The sequence below is a fragment of the Peromyscus californicus genome, unplaced genomic scaffold (assembly GCF_007827085.1).
Source record: "Peromyscus californicus insignis strain IS unplaced genomic scaffold, ASM782708v3 Scaffold_24__1_contigs__length_46423439, whole genome shotgun sequence".
Taxonomy (NCBI): domain Eukaryota; kingdom Metazoa; phylum Chordata; class Mammalia; order Rodentia; family Cricetidae; genus Peromyscus; species Peromyscus californicus.
This window is the reverse complement of record NW_026294535.1, coordinates 27,249,806-27,275,498: the sequence shown is the minus strand read 5'-3', so window position 1 is coordinate 27,275,498 and position 25,693 is coordinate 27,249,806. Positions and strand designations below refer to the sequence as shown.

Below are 25,693 nucleotides of genomic sequence, written 5' to 3'. Positions count from 1 at the left end.
GAACCTGAATAACAGCCCAAGTCTCCAAGTAAGATTGTGTCAGAGAATTCTCATGTTAGCACAACATAGGCATTTTGAATGTTTTAATGAATCCCTGTCATAGATTTGGTTGAATTTGAAAACTCATGGAATTCTTAACCTGCTGACCCACTTCACTTAATGTCAAAAGACTGAAATCCAATGTTATAAAAATTTTATTTTCCAAAATTGATTAATTAGGCTGCTTAAAACATGAACCACCCCCAAACAAAACAAAACAAAACAAAAAAAGATTAAAATGTCATGATCTACAGCTGTTGTTATTAAAAAAATTCACCATAAAAGATAAGGTCTCTATAAAAGACTTAAGCTTTGTGGGTATTTCCTGATCGAATTACTCACAGCATACATGTTACTCTTTGGAAATTAATTACATTCTCTTTGTAAAGTTTTACTGCTGGCATGCTAAAATAGAGTAAATGCAAACCCTGCTATGTTAGTAGTTGTGGGATGTTGGAAAAACATGTAAGTTGTCTGGGATTTCTCAGTTGCAAAATAAACCTTAATTGAATGTTTCTTATTTATATATATTATATTAAAATTAGTGCCTATATATACACTAATTAACATAATATGCAAATACACAGTGATTTTATTATAAATATTATAAGTAACATATTAATGGATTAACACCTGCTAAAATATTGGGAGGGCATTCACTCGACAAATTTATTAGTCCCTGAGACACATATATGTGTCTTTTTAATCCAAAAACTTGATTTTGCTTTCATTATTTTAACCAAGTGGTAGGCGCTATAAAGGATTTTAAGTTTAGAGCAGTGGTTCTCAACCTTCCAAATGCTGTGACCTTTTCATATAGCTCCTCATGTTGTGCTGACCCCCAACCATACAATTCTTTTTGGTGTTACTTCATAACTGTAATTTTGCTACTGTTACAAATTATAAAGTAATTATCTGTGTTTTCCAATGGCCTTAGGTGACCCCTGTGAAAAGGTCTTTTGACTCCCGAGGGTCGTGACCCATCGGTTGAGACCCACTGGTCCAGAGCTTTCTATCTACTCTGCTATCTTGATTCTATGCTGCTTTTTGAGGATCTGATATCCAGATAAGCTCATACTTGATTACAGGGGGTGGGAGTAAAAAAATCTCCAAAGCTCAAAATTAGGCAATCCTCTGCTGTTTATCTGAAGTATCTGCACCTAGCATTTTTACAAATCTGTAAGAGGACTCTGTTACTTTTTTACACCTTCCTGATTGTTCGTATTAGCCCTGCCATGCACCTGCTGGTATGCATGCTGTCTCAGTTTCCCTGCTTCTGATGATAAAAAAGAAACCCAAAGACTGAAAAGTAATGATGTCCCTCTAGAAAGTGTTAGTTGGAGTCATAGTTAGTTTTGAATGAGAGTAGCTTGGATCATTTCTTTCTGATTGGTCGCACTTCAAATCTGACTTTGGCATGAGTTCCCAATATTCATTCAGAAGAAGAGCTGTGAAACAAATGTAATTTATGGCTGGACTATTTTTGTCACTGTTCTTTAGAGTTTTTATTGTCACTGTGTAATTAATGAGTACACAACCCAGACTAGAGCCGGGGCCATAAAGGAAAAGAGACGGTTATGGCAGCATAACTAGGCTTATGGATCAGGCATCTGCTCCAATCTGGATGCTGCTGACTGTGATTGCGCAACCCAAGGCTCTGTCTCAGTTATAGCATACCATTCTTGCTCACAGGAGGGCTGCCACCACATCTTACATGTCCTTTCTTTTGTGACCTTGACTGAAGTTTGTGTTTAGTAGTAGCAACAACAACACAGAGTTAGGACAAAACCCTCTAGTCCTAGATTGTCTGAATTTACATTTCAGGCTCTGTGGCCATTATAGACTCATTTTAAGCACTTATTACTAGACTTTCTGGAGATGTGAAACTGCAGTGTATTGATCCATTTTCATAACAGCCGTGTAATTCATGTTTAGACACTGATTTCCAGGAGCCTTAAAGTAACAGGGAGAGGAGCATTTGATTGAGGTCCATATGAAGATCAGAGTTGCAATATAAGTATATAACAGCAGCAGAATTGCATGGGAAGAATAAAAGAACCCAGGAGGTGAGGGTCTTGATGTGTTCCAGAAAGAACTCTGTGGTTCGAGCATAACTAGAGACGTTTGAAGGGAAAGGCAGAACCTAGTCACATATGGGCCATGTAAAGATTTTACGTTGGTGTTTCGAACCAGTGGAGGATAAACTGGATGACTTTTAATGCTTAGATATGTCGATATCTGATACAAATGTTTAAAGTCGCTTGCAAGTGCAACTTGAAGATAATACAATGTATGTTAGACTGCAGCTGGATGTGGAAGATGGCAAAGAAAGGAAGTTTTTTTTTTTCTTTCAAATTCTTCAGTTAGGTTTTGTTTTTTGGCCAAATGCACAAGGTGAGGATTTCCAAGAAAGAAACTAGGCTAGCAGGTGGAAGGAAAAATGATCCGTCTATATTTTGACATATAGAGTTTGACACCCATTGGAACAAAAAGCAGGGAGTAACTAGATTGTTACCTTGAACTTCTCTTCAAGGAAGCCAGTGGTTAGACCAGGCTTCAGCCACAGGTGATGGATAGCAAGGAGGAAAGCTTGCAGGAGACCTGTATAAATTCAACAGGGAAAAGGTTTGTGATGGGGGACATTAATATTTATGAGGCAGGAGTTAGGAAAAGAAGAGTGATGAGACAAAGTGTGCCGAGACAGTGGACCACAGGTGTATCTTGTTACTACTCAGGATCAATGTCGTAGTTTAAGCTATGGTGTTTACTGTAAATAACACTGAATAAAATGAGTTGAATAGACTATAGCAAATGCTGTCACATGCTGCCCAGTGTGGCTAATACACTGGAATAAAGAAGTCAGGTTTGGTAATCAGATGGGCGTTCATAACCGATACAGGAGGATCCTTCTATAAAGAGGTGGTCTACTAAGAAGTCATGGCCAGTATGGGACCCATTGAGCCACGCATTGTTTTTAGGGTATCCTATTGAAGAGAAGAAAAGAAAAGATGCTCGAGCAACAGCTGGGCCGAGGGCAGTTCTTTTCAGTGATGAAAAAAGAAGAGAAGAAGGTAGCAGCAGGGGATGGAGAGATGACTCAGGTTATGAGTCGTTGCTGTTCTTGTACAGGATTCGGGTTCCAAACCCACGACCCCGGTGGTAGCTTGCAACTGTCTGAAGCTCCAGTTCCTTGGGATTTGACACCCTCTTCTGGCCTCCATGGGTTCCGGGTACACAGGAGCAGGAACATAGATGCAAACAAAACACTCATACACATAAAGTAAAAATAAATACATCTTTTTAAAGAAGAAAATGTAGCAGTAGAGAAAGAAGAAGATCCATGGCAACGAGGACTTAAGTGATGGTGTAATTCCTAAAAGAAGTGAGACAGGGCCGGGCGGTGGTGGTGGCGCGCGCCTTTAATCCCAGCACTCGGGAGGCAGAGGCAGGCGGATCTCTGTGGGTTCGAGGCCAGCCTGGGCTACAGAGTGAGTTCCAGGAAAGGTGCCAAAGCTATACAGAGAAACTCTGTCTCGAAAAACCAAAAAAAAAAAAAAAAAAAGTGCGAGGGGTGGGGGGGTGGGGGGAGTGATACAGGAAGAAATTTTGAAGTTCTTGTGGAAGACTGGCTATCAGGGGAAACTGTTAGAAAACCAAACCAAACTATTTTCCTCTGTGTTATGTTATATAAGTCATAGAGGATGTAAATGTATGAAATGTGGGTGTGTGAAGTAGGTTAAACTAAAATTTAAGAAGTTCAAATCATTTTAGTAATGACCAGAATTTTAGATAATGCTAATACACTTTTTTGTTATTCTCTGTTGCTTTTCTTATAATAAAGAAAAAGTCAACATAGATGTTGTATATTAAAGGTTATGAAGTACCTTATAAAGTACCTTGTAAAATGGAAGCAAATTACGTATATGAAGGAATATAACAACAATGGCACAGTGCTGCTCATGTTATTGATATCCTCCTAATAATCATTGGATCAATATTGATAGTCCCTCTTCCATATCCAACATTGGCAATTTGTACCTTCTCTCCTTTTTTCTTAGAATAACTAGATATTTTAAACTTTATTGGTATGTTTAGATAACCTGATTTTGTATTTGATTTTTTTCTCTGTTTTCCTGTTTTATTTTTTTGTTTTTTGTTTTTTTTTTTGGTTTTTTGAGACAGGGTTTCTCTGTGTAGCTTTGCGCCTTTCCTGGAACTCACTTGGTAGCCCAGGCTGGCCTCGAACTCACAGAGATCCGCCTGGCTCTGCCTCCCGAGTGCTGGGATTAAAGGCGTGCGCCACCACCGCCCGGCTTGTTTTCCTGTTTTAAATGTCATAGAATTAAAAAATATTTTTTCTTCAAGAAAGAAAACAAAACAAAAAGAATATAACAATATTATTTTAGATAGCATGGTTCAGAAGGCACATATTTAAGAAAAATATGAACTTATCCCCTTTGGAATATCTAGCTATACCACGCTGGGTTTCAAAGAAATAGCTATGTTTTGTCAGTGAATTTCAGATTATAATCATCTTGAAACATAGAAATAATTTGTGGGATCTGAACAAACACTATATTTAACATCATTTGAAGATGAAGTTACTAATATGGATGACACCTGTTGAGTAATTTCTAGGTAGGTATTAATCAAGATCTAAAATACATGCTGCATGACATAACTTTGCTGAGCTTACATGAGGAAATAAATTAGTAAACTATAAATACCAGGAATGTCCTGAATGCTTAGTAGATTAAAAATAGCAAAAGAAAAAATGCCCAACATTTATTTGAAAGGCAGAGGCACAAGTGTGAGATTCTCAAACAAGTATGTTAGACATGTCAGAAAATTGTTTTGAAAACAAGTTTTCCTTCATCTTAAGATAGACTGTTATATTTCAGGATCCTCAGACATACCCAGATGATTTAGGAATTTGATGGTTTGAAATCCTTGCCAGGGAAGAATTGTCATCGTTGAGGATTAGAAGTGTGTGGCTCAAAGCTTGACTGTATTCTTCACACCACAGTTCTCTATGTGACTACTGTTAGCTCAACTGTTGTTTAACCACAACTTGTAGCTGCAATTTTTATCATATTCTGTCTGTGACTGTGTAAAATTTTTCTGATAAAGGATGTTTTGGAATGTGTGTCCCTCTTAATTTCTTTTAATATTATTCCTAGAAGATGGAAAAGTAGGACTTAGTATCCACTCTTATATCATTCGTGACCCATAAGATACTGGCTTTTAAAAGAAATTCTTTCTGACTTCTACAGATGTTTTTACCCGTTTCTATAGGTAATTTTGTTGGGAAGTGACCCACTGATTATAGTAAAAGTGTCCTGTATTTTCCCTAGTTTAGTACCCTTCAAAGACATGGCTTGAGACTGCTGTTTATTGGTGAAATTATTAAGGCCACTTCATGTAGTTCAAAGGGAGGTTTATTTAGTTGTGTAACTTACAAATGAAGGGATAGGTAGGTTGCAGGGTCTGGGAAAGATGCAGCACAGTCCAGCAGTGTTCTCTGGAGAACTCTGCTCAGTCTACTTCCAGCGTCTGGGGTCCAGGAACCAAGAGAGACAGCGCATCTGCATCTCAGGTTTTCAAGGTCTTCCCTTTGCCCCGCCTTGTAGGCGTGACAGTTACCGAAGCCTCAATGGAGGTTGGAACTTCCAGATCAAGGTTGGAATGGCTACCCACTACATCTGTTCTCTAGAGGGCACCTTACATAAGACAAGAAGAGATGTTTGAAACAAAATAGGGAAGAAATAAAATACTAGAATGTTCTTAAATGTTAGTAAAATTTTATATTAGGCACACTATAGGATTTTAGCCCTACAACTTACAGGAAAGCCACATTCCTAACTTAAGCCCATCCACAAGGTCCCCCTGCCATTTTGAAAGTTGATGATTTGGGGATGGTAAGATAAAGAGATTATTGAAAACAAATGCTTTAATACAAATATTTATCCGGTATATTCAGAAACACTCAAAGAAAATTATACTTTATAGTTCTCTTACTGATTTCATTGTTTCCGTATCTCTAAATTTAGAAGGATTATAAACTGCTCTTTTAGAGAATTTATGTTTAAGTTCTGAAACTTTCAATGTGATAGTTTTCAGAGATAAAAGTCTCCATAGAATTGCTTAGCTTATTAGTGAACTGTCAAGCTGTGTTATATGGATGAAAATGGTCAAATTAATTCTTCTTTGGCTGTGCCCCAGAAAAAGGAATTGGAGCTTGGCTCTATCCTGCAGTGTGGAAAGTGTACAGCCAGTAGTACAGTCCATTAAAATCCTAGTTTGGTAGGATTTGTATTTTTTAATTCAGAAAAAAAGATGATTTTTTCTGGCCAACGTTTCATCTTGGAATGTATTTCATTTTCTATCTTTATAGGTGTTTTAATTTGCTTTTATTGTGAAGTAAGAAAGATGTTTCCTAAATTGCATTAGATATGGGAAGAAGAAATAATGAAACAGAAGTCTTCTCTACCTGGCCACAGTATAGCCGTTTAAAATTTGACCTTTGAGCAGATATATGTTTGAAACTTAGTAGATACTTGCTTCAAATAATCATAACTAAATTATTCTAGCCTGAATTCAATTAATCATGAGGATAGCCGTGAACAAAAAAAAAACTCTTGTTACATTTTGAAAACACTTATTTTTTGTTAATTGCATTTCATGTATCAAAGAAACATTAGAAAATAATTGCATGGAATCTAAACTTTAGAGGGGGTTCTGAGAATTTGACAATGTCATCATAATTTATTGATTGGGTTATGAATGCATACACACACACACACACACACACACACACACACACACACACACAACTGGAACTAGATGTTTGACTTGCTCTAATGATTTTGTCATCAGAACAACACTGCGTAAGAACTAGACCTCATTGAGAATACATGTGGTCCATATTGAGTAAGTGTAAGGACTGTGGTTTGGACTCATGCCTCAGTCCGAGCCTGACAACTTTTAGATTGGTTTATAAATAAATTTGACAGGATGTAGTTTGGAATTTAGACCACTGGATCTTTCGCTGTTTCTTTTCCCTCTCCTTTCATTTTAAATACATAAGTTTTAATAGAAGTTTTATGCATACAGCAAATTTCAGAGTTACCAAGGTTTTCCCTAGACTTTCTGTTCACATAGTCACATGCTTCCCCAATTATCAACATCCCCCCAGCGTGGTAAGTCCATTGCAATGGTTTGATTACTTTGGTACATCCTTACTTATTACTTATTCATAGTACATAACTTACATTAGTGATGGTTTGGGAAAAATGAATATTGACTTGTATTGAACATTAAAATAGTTACAACCCTCTAAAAACCCTTTATGATAACCTTCACATATTCCTAATCCCTGAAAATTATGTTCGTTTACTATTCCCCATAGGCAGTAGCCTTTCTGATTGGCTTCTTTCACTTAGCAGTGTGAATTGACTGTCTCTTCACTGATCACTCATTCCATGTTAGTGCTGAATATTATCCAACCATGTGTGTGTTTGTACTATGTAGTATTCATCCATTAACTCACTGAAAGCCATCCTATTGTCTTCCAAGTCTTGGGAAGTTTGCATGAAGCTGCTACCAATGTCTCTGTGCAGATGTTTGTATGGACATACATCCCTATACAAATTACTTACTTAATACTGCAATCACAGTTGCTGGACTGTATAATTTAAGTAAGTTTGTATAATTCTGTAGGACAGTGGCCCTACCTGCAAAGGGGTGTTTGTATTCCTATTTAGAATGAAAGTTTCAGTTCTACACATTTCATGAGCAGTTGGTGCTTGAATTGTTCCACATTTTGGCTATTCTGGGTAGGTGTGTAGTGTTAACACACTGAGTTTTAATATGACTCGCTGTGGTGATGTAGAGTAATGACCATCTTTTCATAAGCTATTTACTGTCTGAATGTTTTTCCTGGTGTTGCATTATTTTCAGAACTATAACTCCATCTTTTTTTTTATCAGATTAGCTTTTCTTATTTTTGAGATTTAAGGGATCTTTGTGTATTTTATTTCTAATAAACTTTATTATTAAAAACTTTACAAATAAATTAAAAACTTCACACACAAAAATTACATAGACCCAAATTCTACACAACTTAATGGACTTCATTACAGTAAGAATTGGCATTATATGTGGAAGCTGGAAGCTTCACATTAATTTTTTTACTTTTAGTATTGAATATATTTTATATACTTACCCACTATCAAAATAAAAAATAACAAATTCATGACAGAATTAGAACTAGGAAAACAATTAACTGTATGTCCTCTCTCATAACTCATGTCTATTATATATATATATAGTATATCTGAGATGTATATAAATAATATATACATCCAGTGCATGCATCTTATTAAAATATATGTATACCATGTATATTTCAGATAACAGGCATTTTTGGAAATATTTCCACCCACTTATTGTTCTTTTATTATTTTACCATTGTCTCTTTTCAGACAAGAAGGTTGAAGTCTAGCTTTCATTTTTTTTCACAGACCCCACATTTCATGTTGCATCAGAAAAGTCATTGCCATATCCAAGATGGTCTAGATTTTTTTCCTGTACTCTCACAATTTAATTTTCAGTGGTTTATCTTTAAGTGTATTGTTCATTTTAAATTAATTTTCTGGAAAGAATGTCAAGTCTACATCTTCGTCTGATGATACTAATAACTGATACATGTGGTATCCAGTTATTTCAGCATCTCCTTTTTGACAATTCTGTCTGTTCTTCATTGTATTGCCTTCGCTTCTTTGTCAATTTTAATTATTCCCACTTTTGTGCCTTTTTTATAGGCTCTCTGTTATGTTCATTGTGATCTCTTTATTCTTTTTCTGTTGTCACACTGCCTTGATAGGGTAGTTATGTAGTAAGCATTTAAATTAGGTAGTTCTGGTACCCAATTTTATTCTTTCCATTCGGTGGTGTTCTATCAGCTACTCTGAGTCTTTTACTTATCCATTACATTGGAATCATTTCTTCATTGTTTACAAAATTTGGGGTTTGGTTGAAATTGCTTTCTCTTCTCTTTCTCTCTCTCTCTCTCTCTGCCTTTTTGTCTCTCTGTCTCTGTCTCTCTGTCTCTCTCTGTCTCTTTCTGTCTCTCTGTCTCTCTGTCTCTCTGTTTCTCTCTCTGCCTCTCCCTCCCTCTCTGGCATTTTAATACCACTCTTTTCTCCTCTCCTACTCCCAAACTTGTTACACAAATAAGCATCCTTTCCTGAGACCACATGTGTTTCTTCCACTTGTGGCAGGAATATAAAAGCCCATGCAAATGAGGAAGGGTATGGTCATAAGACAGAAATAATATTTATAGATTTTTATGGTGAAATTACACATTGGTTTTGTGACTTCGTGATAAAACACCAAGTTCCTTTTTAGTTGTTTTGTTCTTGGGACAAGCTGAAAAGGAGGAACTCATTTAAAATCCTGAAATCCTCAGGTCAGTGGATACCAATGCAGCTTGTCAGAATGCTGTGATACTTCATTCTGCCCATTATAGTTCATGATGATGATGATTCAATGCCATTTATATCTGAAAACAAATGTTAACATTTGGCATTTATTATTCTCTACCAAGTGAGTTAAAGAAAAGAAACTTTTCTGATAAAATCCTTCTGAACTTAAAATATCTAGGCCTATATTTATCAACATATAGACACATACACATAGAAATGTACACACTTGTATCATAGCAAATATGTATTTAGGAGAAGCTTATTTTCACATATGAACAATACACACACACACACACACACACACACACACACACACCACATATATAAACAGAAATGAATTCCTCTCTATTTCTAGTATGGGTATATGTTTATATTTATATAGATAGATACATAGATATACACACATGCCTAGTTCCTACCAAACAGCTAAACTCTTATTTTTTTTTTAATCCTCACGTAATACTTTGAGTAAGGAATTCAAAATGTCTTCATTCCCATTACATTCTTCAGGAGTCTGAGAGTTTGATAGTAAACATATCCTGGTTTCTAATAGCATGTGCACTGCAATGCTCACATGAAAATAGATTTATTTGACTGTAAAGCATTTATTCATTTCACCATGGTGCCTATTGAGTAAACCATTTCTTGTATCTAACCATGGAATGGCTAAAAACTAAATCCTGAAGAAACAAAGAAGGAAATAAATACAGAAAATAGACAAATGGAATTACCTTGAAATCTTCCCTCTCTTGCCCTGCAAATTTGGGAGCAGGAAGCATGAGATCCTTGCATCTTGGTGGCATTGGCACCTAATCAAGCTTTTTCTTCTCTCTCTGAAGAACTGTTTTAAAAAAAATCACAACTTCAGAAGGTGAGACTTGCAAAGGAGCTGTTCACATGGGCCCAGATGACCCTGGTTTGCAGAAGATGCAATGTCTATTGACTTCCTCTGCAGATAACTGAATTGCCGTCTGTAACTGTTGTACCAAACAATCACCAATTCAATGAATTAAAAGTATTGAAATATGATCCCAGACCTTGAAAGCATAATGAAAGTAGTTATCAGTGGATCAGAATCAAGATGTCATTTGATCTGTGTTTCTTTAAAAGGCCAGAGCAGAATTCCATCCTGTCATTTCTGGCTTTTGGTGCCTGCTGGAATTCCATTGATTGTGGTCACCTTACCCATCATATGTTTTAGTCTCTGTACATACACCATAGCATTAGACACTTAAGAAACAATTTAGAGATATTCAAACCTTGTAAACATACATATTATGCGGGGCAAGTGAATTTTGCATTCTATTCTATCTTTACCTACTACATTCACCAAACATCTATTGGACAACTCTTCTGTGCTTGGTACTGTGTCTTAGCCATGTGCCAATGGTGTAGACACTTTTAGCCAGGGGAAGAAATAGCTCAGCTACACTGTCTACATTACATTTGCAGGCTGCAGGGTTTGTGTTTGAATTCTGGCTGTACCATTTATTAATCGTTCATACACAAAATGCAAGTCCATTTCACTAAGCTGTTTGTAAATGCGAAAAACAAAGTTATTCTTATCAAACTTTATGGGGCAGATTTAAAAAACGGGTTTCTATTTAGGGTAAGTAGCTAGGTGCTTAAAATCGCTTTTCAGCTTGCTCCCTATGCTAGCTCTGACAAGTCTGCGGTGGAGAAAATTGGGAAGTAGCATCCAACCCACTCCTCTTGCTTCCATACTTAGCATGTAATATAGGATGTGTAGACTGTCTTATTTTTCATGCAACATGTTGTGAACCTAGAGAATTATGGCTATGTTGTAAAAAATGAAACACATTAAAATCATTATTTAAAGAATCAGTCATGGGTAAAATTGATTTGTGAAGACTGGGCATTTATTAGTAAAACTGCATAAATTGGACACTTTACTCCTTTAACTAAAACATACCATGTGATCAAGCTTTAAGTTCAGCCTTGGCCCTCATCAGAGCTTGGAGCGTATTCTTCTTTAAGCCGTATTTATTTTCTTATCCTGTTCTCCTGCCTCCAAATCGCTCTGGATTTCATGATTTCTGACCCCTGGATCTTTTTTTCCCAGCCTTTCCTCCTCAGTGGATTCTTCAGACAGATTCAAAGTCTATTAACCTTCTTAGGATTTTCACACTGGTGAATACGTAAGAGCTGTGGAGAAAGACATTGGTGAGGTTCAGGATCCTATATCGCTGGCTGTTCTGAACCTGAGTCCCACAGCCTCAGGTGTTTCCTAACTGTGACCCACTCACACTTAGCTTCGTTCATGGGGTCACCTCATACCTTAGGCCCCTCAATGAACTAATCCTGCCTGGCCTGCTTGGAGACCAAGCAGGCCTTTTTTTTTTTTTTTTTAAGCAGAAAAATGTGGATGTGAAAACTGTAGGCTGTTTCTATAAATATGTCAGTTCAGTTCTTGGTTCAGTACCTTTTTCATTATCATGTGCTATAAAAACGGCTCCTGTAGAAGAGGAACCCTTTATAACTGTTTTAGACAGGTTTCAGACTTTATTGTTTCTTGGTCCTTTGGGGATCTGACTGAAAATCATCTTTTGACTTCATTTTAAGAGTCCATCTCTCACAGCATAACAGTCATCATTTTATATTGGAACTATTTCTCATTTATAAAAATATGCTTTTTTTTTCAAGTCCTGAATCAAGAATGGTTTGAAGGGAGGAGAGAACACAATGGAGGTGGATGGGCGATGGGGTAATAATAACCAAAATGCACTCTATATGTATATAAAATTGTCAAACAACCAACAATAAAAGCTTAAAAATGTTTTTTCAGGGCTTGAAATTGTCTTTAGGAATAGCAATTGTGTTTACAAGCTCTGATCCATGATCTGGCTTCTAAATGTTATTAGGGTTACCTCTTTGGGAAGTTGTGATAGTAGTAATAAAGGCACACTAAGGTAAAGTTCTGGTCAAGAGAATAGATTCTCTGACCTGATTGGAGTTTATGGTGAGCTATGTTAAAGAGATAGGTAGAATAATCAATTCTTCAATGAAATAATATACTTTTCCATGGGGGACCCTACCCCCCCCTTTCCCAGGGTACCCTTGAGGGGAGAGGGATGAAAAACTTGTAGATAGAATGGTAGACCTATCCAACGATAAGAAAGACAGAAATATAAGATAGCTTCAGCAGGACCTGGGTCAATACTCAATGGCCCAGAACTTTATTCAAAAGGGCTTTTTATGACAATGCCACAGGCCGAGGCAAAAGACCTCTCCCTTGCTAGATACAGCCAAATGTAGACGCTTCCAAATACCTGGTGCCCAGGCCCGTGGTCCAATCATCCCTTATGCAACCCTGCTGGTAAAGTAAGCTCAGCTTCTCCGACCCTGAGTAATTTGGGCCTCCACACTTTTCCTGCCAGGATTCCTGCCTATATGCATAGTGGTGTATGAGCCCACAGCCAGGAGGCTTCACAGTTGGCCAGCTTCTCTGAAGTATCCAGAAAAGCCTCAGTTTTTGTTTTATTATTTCTATGTCTGTCATAAAAAATGTTTTCCTACCATTTGGGGCTTCCTTATTCTTTCTCTAAAGACCCCTCCCAACATGTGGCTGCTTCTCTGCCATGTACAATCTCAAAGGGCATTTCTTTCTCCTTTCCTCTATTCACCTCCCTTAGGCATCTTCTAACATTTACAGTTTGCCTGCTCCGGGGTAGTTTTTCTTTTAAACTCCAATAAGATCTCCTTGAGCTTCAAAAAAAAATTAGACAGTTATTAAAGTAATAAATGAACATAGCCACCATATAACTTTTAACTAAAACAAGACAATTTCTATATTTTACTTTATTTCTCTATACAAGTTTGTATTCAGTTAAATCTTTTGGCTAAAATCTAATGATTTAAGTATATTAGAATACAATTTTGATGGCAGTGAGCCATCTCATTTTGATCTGGGTAGCAATGATATTTATTATTTAGTTAATTTACTTAGTTACTTAACTAATGTGTATGGTTATGAATTCATCATGGGAAATAGAAGCGTAATAGATGCCAGGCATAGCAGCACATGTCTATAATACCAGCCCTTGGTAAGCTGAGGCAGGAGGATCAAGAGTTCAAGGTCAGTCTGGGGTACATAATGTGATCTTATCTCAAAGTGAAGTTAATAATAATAATAATAATAATAATAATAATAATAATGATAATGATAATAATAAATCCTAGCATATCACAAAAGTCTGCCTCTCCATAGAGGGGACAAGTCAGACTGGCTTGAGTTCTTCACAATAATAGGCATCTGCTTTTCACACGTGTACTAACTGGGATAAACATCTTGTGGATAAACGACTTCAGCTATTTCATCCCTGCATCTTGGGCTGTGATTCATTGTCTCTTCCTGTTGCAGTGGTATTTGAATCGAAGGGCAGAGAGGACCCTTTCATGCCAGGCGAAGATCACCTCTGTGCATGTCACTGCATAGAATGAGGGGTTGCCGAGCTCTCTTGAACAACCCATGAACAGTTAGTTGTCCATGTGGTAGCTCTGGTTGATGGGTCCTGTTCTGTCCTCTGCAGCTTGTCTAGCTTTATCAAAATCCAAATTATCTCTCAACTCTAAATGACACTCTGTGGAGGCGTCTGCAGATCCGTCATAGAAATTGATGACTCCATTCTTTCCAGCAGCATCCAATGTTGTTTATATATCTTTTTGGAATTTATCATACAGTGTCTTGTATTATAGTGATGTATGAATCTTTACTGTCTCGACAGTTATTTTACAAGCTCACAAAACCAAAGACCTTGTAATTCATTTTTATATCCCTTCACTCTCCCACAGAGCCCTTTGCTCATAATAAACAGTCAATAGTTGCTGGGTGAATTAATCACATGGTTTTAATTCCTGTACCATGGCTAAGATTTAAACATGGATTCTAAGGCTAATATTAATCCTGTTCAGTCACTGAATGTCCAAAGGTAGATTTCATTAAATATTCTTAAGTAAGTATCAAAGAGACCTGTGAGGACACCACAAGGTCTAACTGTTAATGATGTTATGAAAGATTCCTCCAGGTACATTTCTTAGAACAGGTTAAACCAGTTTTGCTGTAAAACAGAAGGTCAATAATCAAGTGTGTGAGTTCAGTGTAAAGATGTTTTTGTTTGGAGTTGATTATACAACACTGAAATCAATAAATGCAACTCTTGGTAGTATAAAAGTTATGTTTATATCTAGAATATGTTAACCCTGAATTAAAATAATCAAAGCTATAAATATATTTTTGACTGTTTTGAGTGTACTATAAGTGAAAAAAAGATGGTTTGATCCCTCACTTTCCTCGTTTGAAGCCCAGTTTGTAATTTAGTAGCTGTGCATGTCCATATGCAACAAGTTTGTAAGGATCAACATACATGTATAACTATGAGCCACTCGGTTATTGATGTCTTGTCAACTGGGTCTCTATTTCTTATGGAAATATGTGAAATGATTGGAAATTAGCTGTAGCTAGAGTTTTCCTGCCTTGCCCACAGTCAGGACAAATCTCTCTCACCCGCCAGTCCCACAGCCACTCAGACCAACCAAGTAAACACAGAGACTTATATTGCTTACAAACTGTATGGCCGTGGCAGGCTTCTAGCTAACTGTTCTTATAGCTTAAATAAATCCATTTCCATAAATCTATACCTTGCCACATGACTCATGGCTTACCGGCGTCTTCACATGCTGCTTGTCATGGTGGCGGCTGGCAGTGACTCCCTCTGGCTTCCTGTTCTTTCTTTTCTCCTCTCTGTTAGTCCTGCCTATACTTCCTGCCTAGCCACTGGCCAATCAGTGGTTTATTTATTGACCAATCAGAGTAATTTGACATACAGACCATTCCACAGCAATTAGCCTGTGCTCTTTAAAATATTTTAGAATAATGTCTCTTTCTTAAGTACAGTACTAAGTACTTAATGAAGGAATAAATAACCCAGCTTTGTATAATATGAACCTAAATGGCAGTGCCCCAATATGATATAAAATTATACAGGTAGAGACCAAGGTTGGATAAAGCACAGGGACAAATAGCCAAACGAACGGAAACACATGAACTATGAACCAATGGCTGAGGGGTCACCAACTGGATCAGACCCTCTGAGTGGGTGAGACAGTTGATTGGCTTGATCTGTTTGGGAGGCATCCAGGCAGTGGGACCGGGTCCTTTGCTCATTGCATAAGTCGGCTGTTTGAAACCTGGGGCCTATGCAGGATTGCTTGGCTCGGCCTGGGAGGAGGGGACTGGACCTGCCTGGACTGAGTCTACCAGGTTGATCTCAGTCTGCGGGGAAGGCTTTGCCCTGGAGGAGATGGGAATGGGAGGCGGGCTGGGGGGGAGGTGAGGGGAGCGGGAGGGAGGAGAACAAGGGAATCCATGGCTGATATGTAGAACTGAATTGTATTGCAAAATAAAAATAAAAAATAAAAAAAAATTATGCAGGTAGAAACTATATACATTTTGCAATGAGAACCTTCAAGCAAGAGAAATGGATAAGTGGTTAATAGAGTTTGCTGTATTTTTTGTTTCCTTAAAAGAATTATTTATTTTATGTATATGAGTGCTCTATTGACTTTATACCCAAAGAGGACATCAGATCTCACCATAAATGGTTGTGAGCCACCACGTGATTGCTGGGAGTTGAACCCATATCCTCTGGAAGAGCAGCCAGTGCTCTTAACTGATGAGCTGTTTCTCCAGCCTTGAGCTTGCTGTTCTTACGCAGGATCTGAGTTCAATTTCTAGCACCCATGTTAGTTGCCTCACAACCACCTGTAAATACAGTTCCAGAGGATTGATGCTGACTTCTGGCCTCTGCAGATATCTGTGCCTGTACACACACACACACACACACACACACACACACACACAAATGAGAATATATGTTTTAATTACTTCCTACTGCAAGGTTTTAGTTTAGGTGCTTGTAATGCCACTAAATGTTCAGAGAGAAACCAAAAACTTTAATGTTCAGTTTACGTGTATGTTTTGATACTTCTGAATGTATTTGTTGAATACAGAACTTAGGAACTCTGTGTTTAATTTTCCTTATGCTGTCAGTATTTTCCTAGTTGCTTAGCAATGATGAAATTTAAGACATGAAAGACGGAAATGTGGCATTCTGTACCAGTAAAAGGTAAGTCATTTAAGAAGAAAGGACTTAAAACAGCCACAACAGTAATAGGAAAGTAAAAGTCTTTGGAGTAATTATCCATCAGTTGAAATTGGGACTGCTAATTGCATCAAATGAGGAATATGTCAGTCATGGAACTCAGAACGAATTCATTTGTAATCCTCCTACTACAAGAGACCAATAACGTATCCTTGTTTTTGAATTGAGATAAAACACCGTAGAAAAAGATTTAAAGTACTCTAAGAGAAGTGTAGATTAAACATGCTTCAATGATACATAAAATACTGTAGCATTGGATACATAGCCAATGGATCCAGTGGGTGTGTATGCATCTGTTAATTATTTATGTCAAAAGAATACACTTCCAGCATCCCAGTATCTTTGGGCTATCTCAGTCTAATGTTCACCACCATTATAGTTTCTGCTTCTACTGTCTCTCTTTGCTTGTCTTTAATTCACATCTTTTGAGCATCACATAATGTGTTCTTGCTTTTTTGTTTCATTTGCTCATCTCTATGATAGCTCTGGATGTCTGCTGCTTTATATGTAAAAAAATAGGTTAGATTTAGATTAATATTAATAGTTACAATCTAAATACCTACTGATAGATAGCCCCAACCCATTAACTTTATGATTCATTTTTTCCTGGAGTCTGGTACAGGGAATAAGTGTGATTTTTGTAACATGTAGACTTTGGATTAAAGGACAACTGGCTCATTGTTGTTATTTTTTTCTTTTTATCTATTTTATTTGTAAATACAAAGATCGGTTTGATATATTGCCTTATTTTCTCCTGTATTTTTCAAGCATTGGGTATTGAGTACCCGATGCATTCAATATGCTATGCTAGGGGCTGTGGAGATGGCTTAGTGATTAGAACCCCACACTCCTCTTGTAGAGGACCAGAGTTTAATTCCCAGCATCCATGTTAGGTGGCTACCAACTGTCTGCAACTCTGGCTTCAGGGGAGTCTGATGCCTCTGGCTTCTGTGGGCACCTGCACTCATATCCACATTACCCTCACATAGATGGATAGCCACATACCTGCAATGAAAAATAAAACATTGAAAAAGCAACACACACACACACACACACACACACACACACACACACACACACACACACACACTCCATCATAACAATACCCAAATAAGTCATAGTGAATGCTTATGAAACCTCAGCAAGCATGTCTTGATGCCTTCAGTTAAACTAAAAGGAGGAGGGTATCTGGTGTCCTTTTCTCTCACTCACCGCCTCCTTGCCCTGAGATAGTCTCTCTGGAGTTGGATCTCGGCCACCAGATGGCAAGCCTTGGTGATCCTCCTGTTTCCAACTTCACCTGAACCCAGCACTGGGATTGTGGTTGTCATGACCACATTCAACTTCTTACTGGGGTCCTGAAGATTTCAACTTAGTCTTGATAGGTGCGCTGAAAGTGTTCTTACCCACTGATCAATCTCCCCTAGCCCTTGGCTCTTATTTCATCCTTTTCTAACAGCAAAGCAGCATGGGAAAAGAGCCAATGTAAGTTTCAACATCATACCCTCACTGAAGACTTGAAATATACTGGTTACACTTTGGTCGATTTTTCAGCTCTATTATTTGAACAACAAAGTACTTTCAGTAATACTTTCTTATCAGTATGATTTTTTTTTCTCAAGGCAAATGTGTATGCCTTGGCTTTATTTGTGAGCCAAAAAAAAAAAAAACCCAAAACTCATTGGATGCTATGACTTAGATTTCATTTTGCACAAGATTATATTTAATAAGTAATATAACCTTCCCATTTGGATAGATGGATTGTTGAATATATTGTTGTTTTTCTGAGGCATATCATCCTTCCTGTGATGGTGAGCTGACAGAACTTTGTGGGTCCTTCTGTGTGACTTTTGATAAGAATTAAATAAGACTGAAATTAATACCTTGCCTAGTTGTTAACTTTAAATACTTTCTTTAATTTATTATGCACCATACTTAGAATATTTTAAAAATCACAATCAACTGGAACCCTCTAGGTTTGAACAGTCATTAAGATGACCTACTTGTACAATTAATTCCCTGATGAACATTGAGAGCAATCTCTTGCCTGGTAAATTCAGGACCCACCCCCATTTTAAATGGTTACAAGCTGACAGTCATACTCAAATAACTACTTAAAAGCCATGCACATTGCCCTTTAAAATAGGAGAGATCATATTTGCATTTAACCATGGGCTTCCTCAACTGTCAAAATGCAAATAACAACTTTTAAAATAAAGGTTTTCTATGGCTTACAGTTAAAAATAAGTCTCGTTTATTTCATAATAGCTCTCCCTTTTATCCAGCTTCTGCAAACTTAAGGAATATTACTGACTGAATTCAATATCCCACATCCTAATATTCTAGTAATTGCAATGCTGTAATCTCATCTCATATGGATGTTTTCATTGAGACTTACTTGTAAAATACAGATCTAGTTTTATGATACGTAGGTGGGTTGCTATGAATCAAGAATGCCATTCTTGGTTGTGCCTTTATCAATTGTTTGCTAGTACCAGAGTAGACAATGGCAGCTTTATGGTCACTCTCTGTTCAGCCAAGACAATTCTAGTAAAACTCTGGTAAATCTCTCTAGAATGAAATGAATGTAAAGTATTAATTCTTTTTTTTTTCCTTGTTTTGTTCTCACTCATGTGCTTACTGAAGGGTAATCCTCTAAGTGGCCTTTTCATTGCTTTTCATGTTGCAGATTGAAAATGTTGAAGTCTGCCTTAGTTTTCTAGCAGCCCGAGGAGTAAATGTCCAAGGCCTATCGGCTGAAGGTAAGAAACTGTACCATTTTCACAAATGGCATCAGTGGTTCTGAGAGAGGTTTTCATCGTGTTAGAGATGTAGCGCTGCTGTGTAGATCTTTTTAGTTAATTAAGGAAATTCATAGATGCATAAAACAAACATGATGGCTGGTAGTATTCCTATGTGCTTTAATTATGTAAATAGTTTTGCATTTTCTAGTATTGCTCTTTGTGTCAATATATGGGATGGAGATGAATCAACCTAGCATTTACATATTATTACTAACACAGTGATTTTTAACTTCGTAAACAGATGGATAGATGATTATGTTAGTCTTGGTAATGCATGGATATAAATGCAAGTAAATAGTATAATTCATGTACAAATATTTTGCCAATAATGCTTCCATGATATGTCCAAGGCAATAATGACAGTCAAATATGTGTAACTTTATGTAAATGACAGTGAGTTCTTAAATGCTTGGACTGCCAATATTAATAAGTACTTAGTAAGTATTCTTTGTAAATATTTTTGAGATCATTGTAGGTCAGATTGACATTTAATTTTAGTCAAAATTAAATTATACCAAATTGTAGTATGTCAACATGAAAAGAAATTGAACTGGTTTTATTTTACTTCTGTGCTCATAGCCTTTCTCTCTTCTACACATGAAGGTGATATTTTCAAAACTCTACTCTAGCTTAAACTTTGCCATAATTAAAATGAAATGATGTTTCTAGTCCTGTGCCCTTCCCCCATCATCCATCGTTGCTATGTATTTCTTTCTTTCCTTCCATGTGTTCACTTTTAATCTTATGTATCATATGTATTAACATATGAAAAGAAAGTTTTTGTCTCACTGGATTATAAGTGAAACAGCTAAGGAGTGATTTTAATGTATCATCAAGAAACATTTATAAAATTTCCAAAACAGTTAATAAAAATCAAGTACAAGAACCTGAAATCCTAAGTCCTTTTGGATCTACACTTGTGAAAATAATTTGGAAGTAAATAATATATTTAATGTTCTGATGGACAGAAGAAAATACCTTAAGATTATAACTTTTCCTGCAACTAATTTTCTTTGGAAATATTTTCTGCCACTAAAATTGCAAATATTGAAGTTTTAAGTTTTTAAATCTTGTCACTAGAATAAAAATGTATCTGCAATATAAAATATATTAATAGAATTACTTTACATTCTCAGATTTCTTCATATTTTAATTTTCCATGAAGAATTTACATTTACATGAAACTTATAATATGATATATAATTCGATTATTTAGTGGCTAGCAGGTTAAGATTAAAATCTAACTACTGGCTCTATTACTTAGAATTTGAATAAAATTCCACCCTAACTAGGTTTTGCTATGTGAATGACCAAAAGCAAGCAAGAAATGTTTCCATTGCTCATTTTATATCTCTTGCATATCACATAGTAATTTTATTAATATAAAATTACTGATTTTGGTTCATTTCAAAAATATATGCTTTGTTTAAAAATACATTCAAAATTAGGCATACATATAAAAAGTCTAATGGAAGAACCTTGTGAACAAGATCACTTAAGTTTACAGGAAGAAAAATCATTATTTTCTTACTATAGCCTCATTGATCAAAACAACTCTCCTAGATCATGGAAATTAAAAGGAATGTCTGAGGAAGAAAAAGGATCAATCCCAGGTGTACCTTGTGGGATTCAACAATTCTACACAGTCAGGGTTAGCATATAAGTCATCAATGAGGAAATCCCTGAGAGCTTGGTAGTGTACCTAACTCCAGAAGGGGACCTGACACCTCAGGAGAGAATATTTAGTGACCAACAGGAAGTTTTATTTAAAATATGACCATGCATGGAATATTATCAGACTTTACTTACATCACTTTTCCTGGTTATGAGGTTATAACTTCAGAAAAGAATGGGAATGGGACATGGGGACATGGTGCAGTGTTGTGTGAGAACAGCTGGAAGGGGCGAGTGAGCATATTATGCTCAAATGTTTTGTATACTGGTATGAAATTTTCAAGTTTATACAGATACTTGTCTTAACAAGTAACTTTGTGTTATAGCTGAATATGAGTACTTAATTTTATTATGCAGCATTGGAAAATCTCATACAGGAGCCCTATATGTTTGAATTGATGTCTGTTAAATAAATCCCTTAGAGTTATGTAAGTTAATCATTGTTATTCAGTAGCATATAGCATGAAATAAATGGAACACTAAAATGAAAAAAAATAGCATTTCAACTAAAAATTGCTATGATATATTCTCTTGAAGGCGTATGTGCACATTCAAATATATGTCTAGGCTGGCTCATGATGATTTGGAAAGAATGCTGATTGCTGTAAACCCGATTGATCTTATGAGATATACACATAACCAGTATTTATAAGTGCAAGACGACTTAAGTAGTTTAAGTAGTTTCATTTCTCCATAGCCAAGTCTATGTGGGCAACAGCTGTGTGCATTTGGGAGGGAAGCAGGGTGCAAAATAAAATCGTTGCCCCAAGGCAGTGAACACATCCTCTTCCAAGACTCAGGAAAACCACAACCCATAGAGCATACTTATTTCATTGGATGTGTTCCTTCCGCCCCGCTTCTCTCTGTGATATCTCAAGCCACTTTGTAATGTTGGCCGCGTTGAGAAACTCGTCATCAACTGAAACTGTGAGTAAGGGGAGCAACTTGTTTCTTTTATCCTCATCGATCTGGTTGAAGAGGATTACATCTAGACTTTTATTCATACGGGAAAATCAACTCAATGTATTTGACCATGTCTTACATTTTTCCCCCCATTTGATACAGAAATAAGAAATGGAAACTTAAAAGCCATCCTAGGGCTGTTTTTCAGTTTGTCTCGCTACAAGCAGCAGCAGCACCATCAACAGCAGTATTATCAGTCCCTGGTGGAACTTCAACAGCGAGTGACTCATACTGCTCCACAGTCGGAAGCCAGTCAGGTCAAAACCCAGCAAGATATGCAGTCTAGGTAAGGAAGGGGGGCGCAGGGGCTGCGTTTAAAATGAGTTTGTTTAGATGCCGTTTGACTTTTTAAATTATGATGAGTTTAAAATTATCTTTATGTGCTTTCGTTTTCGTGTGCCCCAGATATGTGGCTGGTGGCTGAAAGGCTCAAACCCCTTCTCTTTGGATCAGTCAGGAAAAGCCTGTCATATTCTTAGGATGCACACTTTCATGTGTTTTCTAATGGTGACTTTTATATATATATATCTAACCCTGCAAGGTGTCTCTAGTGAAAGCAAAGCGTTGTGGGTTCTTCCTCCGGTCAATTACTTTAATACTTCCCATGTATCATTTGAATCCTGGTATCCTGAGGTACAGTTACCTTTTATTGATAGTTTGAGTTGACTAAATCTTTCAAAAGTCAAGGATTATTATTCAAAGCACTTTGGAGTATCTGAGAATACACTGGTTTTAAGATAATGTATTGTGTGTATATCTGTATGTGCGAATGTGTATGTATTTGTGTAGCTTACGTTTTGGCTCTTGCAGATACAGTCCATGAGATTAGGGGCACAGACTAGGCAACTGTAATCTGAAAAGCAGCCCTGTGGGAGGGAGAGGAAACACCTTCTTGTCTAGAAAGCCTCAGCTGAAGTTGTAGAACTGTTCAACTGGCTGAATTTACATCAAGTTTATCTAGGATGATGCTGGAGAGAGAGAGTTCAGTGGTTAGGAGCTTATATGTAACTGGACCAGGCTCAGTTCCCAGCATGCACATCAGGCAGCTTATACCTGTAGCTCCATTTCCAGACATCCAATGGCTTTTGGCCTCTGCAGGCCCTGCATGCATGTGGTACACATAAAATCACATGGGTACACACATGCACATAAAATAAATAAAGCTTAAAAATTGGCAGGAAAAAAGATCATCTAGGGTTCAAGTTAACTGATCATAGACTTGAATCACATCCTCAAATAATACGTATTCATCATGTAGGTCAGTGTTTCATGCTCACTAGAACTGTAGGTCACCTTGTTTGAAACATCAGAAAATGGCCAACAAATGAAGTTTCAGCTAACAATTTTTTTGTGTCAATCACTAGCTTTGTTCCCGAAGAAAGATAAGATGTGTGGGTTAATTTGTTCTGGTGCATAAATAGGAATAATATTTTGTTGAAGAGAGAAAATATAAAAAAAAACACTTATCTTTGTTAAAATACATAAATATATGAAACACATATAAATATTTCTTTGTTTTCTATTTTTGAAATCTAAAGTATTCAACTTAAACTTTCCTTGATTTTCTGTTCACTGCTCAGTGCTTGACAGAAAATAATTTAAAATTTCCAGCCAGCTTCGCTATGGACCCACTGTCCTTTGCATATAAATTCTCATCTCTTTATAAGGTGCTTTGAGTAGCAGTTGATTTGTAAGTGATGAAAAGCATAATTTTACCAAGATGCCATGTATTTCCTCATTTGGGGAATGATGAGGATAGTTTCCATCATTCTGAATTCTGTCATGTGGACAATCTTCTGTTTATTAAGCATAACCTGGGTTTCTGTGAAAATTTAACAATTTCACTAGAATGAAGGGAAAGACAAAACAAAATCAAATGCAACCTGATAATGTAAGTTCCTGGATTGTCTTCAGAATAATGAAGAGGGGAGAGGGAATTTCACTTGTTTATTACTAGTTTGTTGTTATACGGTTGGCAAGGAGACCTCGGTTCTTACTCCCGGCAGTAGTGATACTTCCTAGAAACTGATTTAAGCAATTTGAGTGAACAAGAGGCAAGAATAGTAGTGGAGGAGTGTGGGAGCCCGTTCTCGGGTTCCTCGTGGCTTTACCCAGCAGGTCCGCATAGAGGATGATTAGGACCACGGGCCTGAGTGCAGGTGTCTGAGACGGTCTGCACTTGGCTGTGCTGGGGGAGGAGGCCTTTTGCTCCACCCCTTGGTGTCTCTATAAAAACCCTGGGGCAGAGACAGTCAGGGCCCGTTGGAATAGGTTCCAGGTCCTCTCGAGGCTAGCCTTTATTTTCTATCTGTTTGTCTCCGCAATATTCTCCGCAATAAATCCTTCTATCTAATATTTCCTGCTGCTCGCACTCAAGAAAACTCTGGGGAACTGTGGGGGTGGTGGGTAAACGCCCCACAGAGGAGTAATCTAAATAAAGTGATTTTGAACGAAGCAGACTGACTCTGGAAGTGACAAAGTGTCATTTCTCAGGTTTCTCCTCACTCTGTTCTGATGTCTGCCATGTGAAATTTCTTACCCAGAATGCCTTGATATTCTTTCTTTTGGGGGATAAATGCTTCTTTTCTTTTGCTTCTTTGTGTATACACATGGATGCTTTGCAATTATATGTTAATTTTAAATATAAATTGGCTCTATTCATACCGTTTGAGGGAGAGGTAAATTATATTTTGTTGTAGGGGTTTAATAAAAATATTCTTTCTGTACTTTTCATTTAAGACTGGATAAACTTTTAATTTTTATTGTTCATAGGCCACATTCATACACTTCAATGAGAGAGTGATTCTGCTCTTCCAATCTTCATTTAAAACCATCATAAGTGTAAATATCCCCACAATATACATTAAGAATTTTGTTTCCTTTGCCATTTTCAAAATAAAATTCAAGGTGTTTCCATAATTTAAACAGCTCTTACTTAAGCAGGCACCTCAAGATTTAATCATTTAGAAATTCACCTCTAGAATTAGGGATGGGATTGGATCTCAAGTCCACTCCTTTCAAACTATGAAATCTAAGTAGCTTCTCTATTAGTTATTTTTCTCTTGTTATAATAACAAACCTCGACAGAGACCACTTAAAGAGGGAAGGGCTTATTTTGGATCCTGTTTGAGCTCAATTCCATCATCGCAGGGAAGTCAAGCCGTTTGAGGCAACTGCTCGCATAGTATCCACGATCAAGAATGAATGAGTGATGCCTGCCAGTGCCCAGTGCATTATCTCCATTTGTCATAGTCCAGCATTCCTGCCCAGGCATTTGTCCCATCCATGGTTAAGGTGGGTCTTCCTCCATAAATTAACCCAAACAAGATGATCCCTTACAGACATGCACTGACTAGTCCTTCAGAGATATACTTGGAGACTTGTCACCCCTGTGACTCCAGTTGCTTTTGACAGGTAGCACTCAGCAACCCTCCATAACATCCTCATGCTTCAGTCTCCTTACTTGCTAAAGAAAGTAAAATGTGATGTCAAAAGATTGTGTAGGAAGTCCTATGTGTATGTACATAACACTGAACCTGCCTGTCGT

General features: G+C 37.0%; 1 protein-coding gene across 7 annotated transcripts in view; it reads left to right on the top strand.

Annotated features, from left to right (window-relative positions):
• Window positions 1–25,693, top strand: part of Nav3 (neuron navigator 3) — a 775,186-nt gene that overhangs the window by 538,804 nt on the left and 210,689 nt on the right. For all 7 annotated transcript variants that reach the window (XM_052753308.1, XM_052753309.1, XM_052753306.1 and 4 more), the window contains 2 exons: window positions 19,395–19,467; window positions 22,249–22,432. In XM_052753308.1, the coding sequence (XP_052609268.1) occupies window positions 19,395–19,467; window positions 22,249–22,432 (257 nt within the window). The remainder of the gene's footprint in view (window positions 1–19,394; window positions 19,468–22,248; window positions 22,433–25,693) is intronic.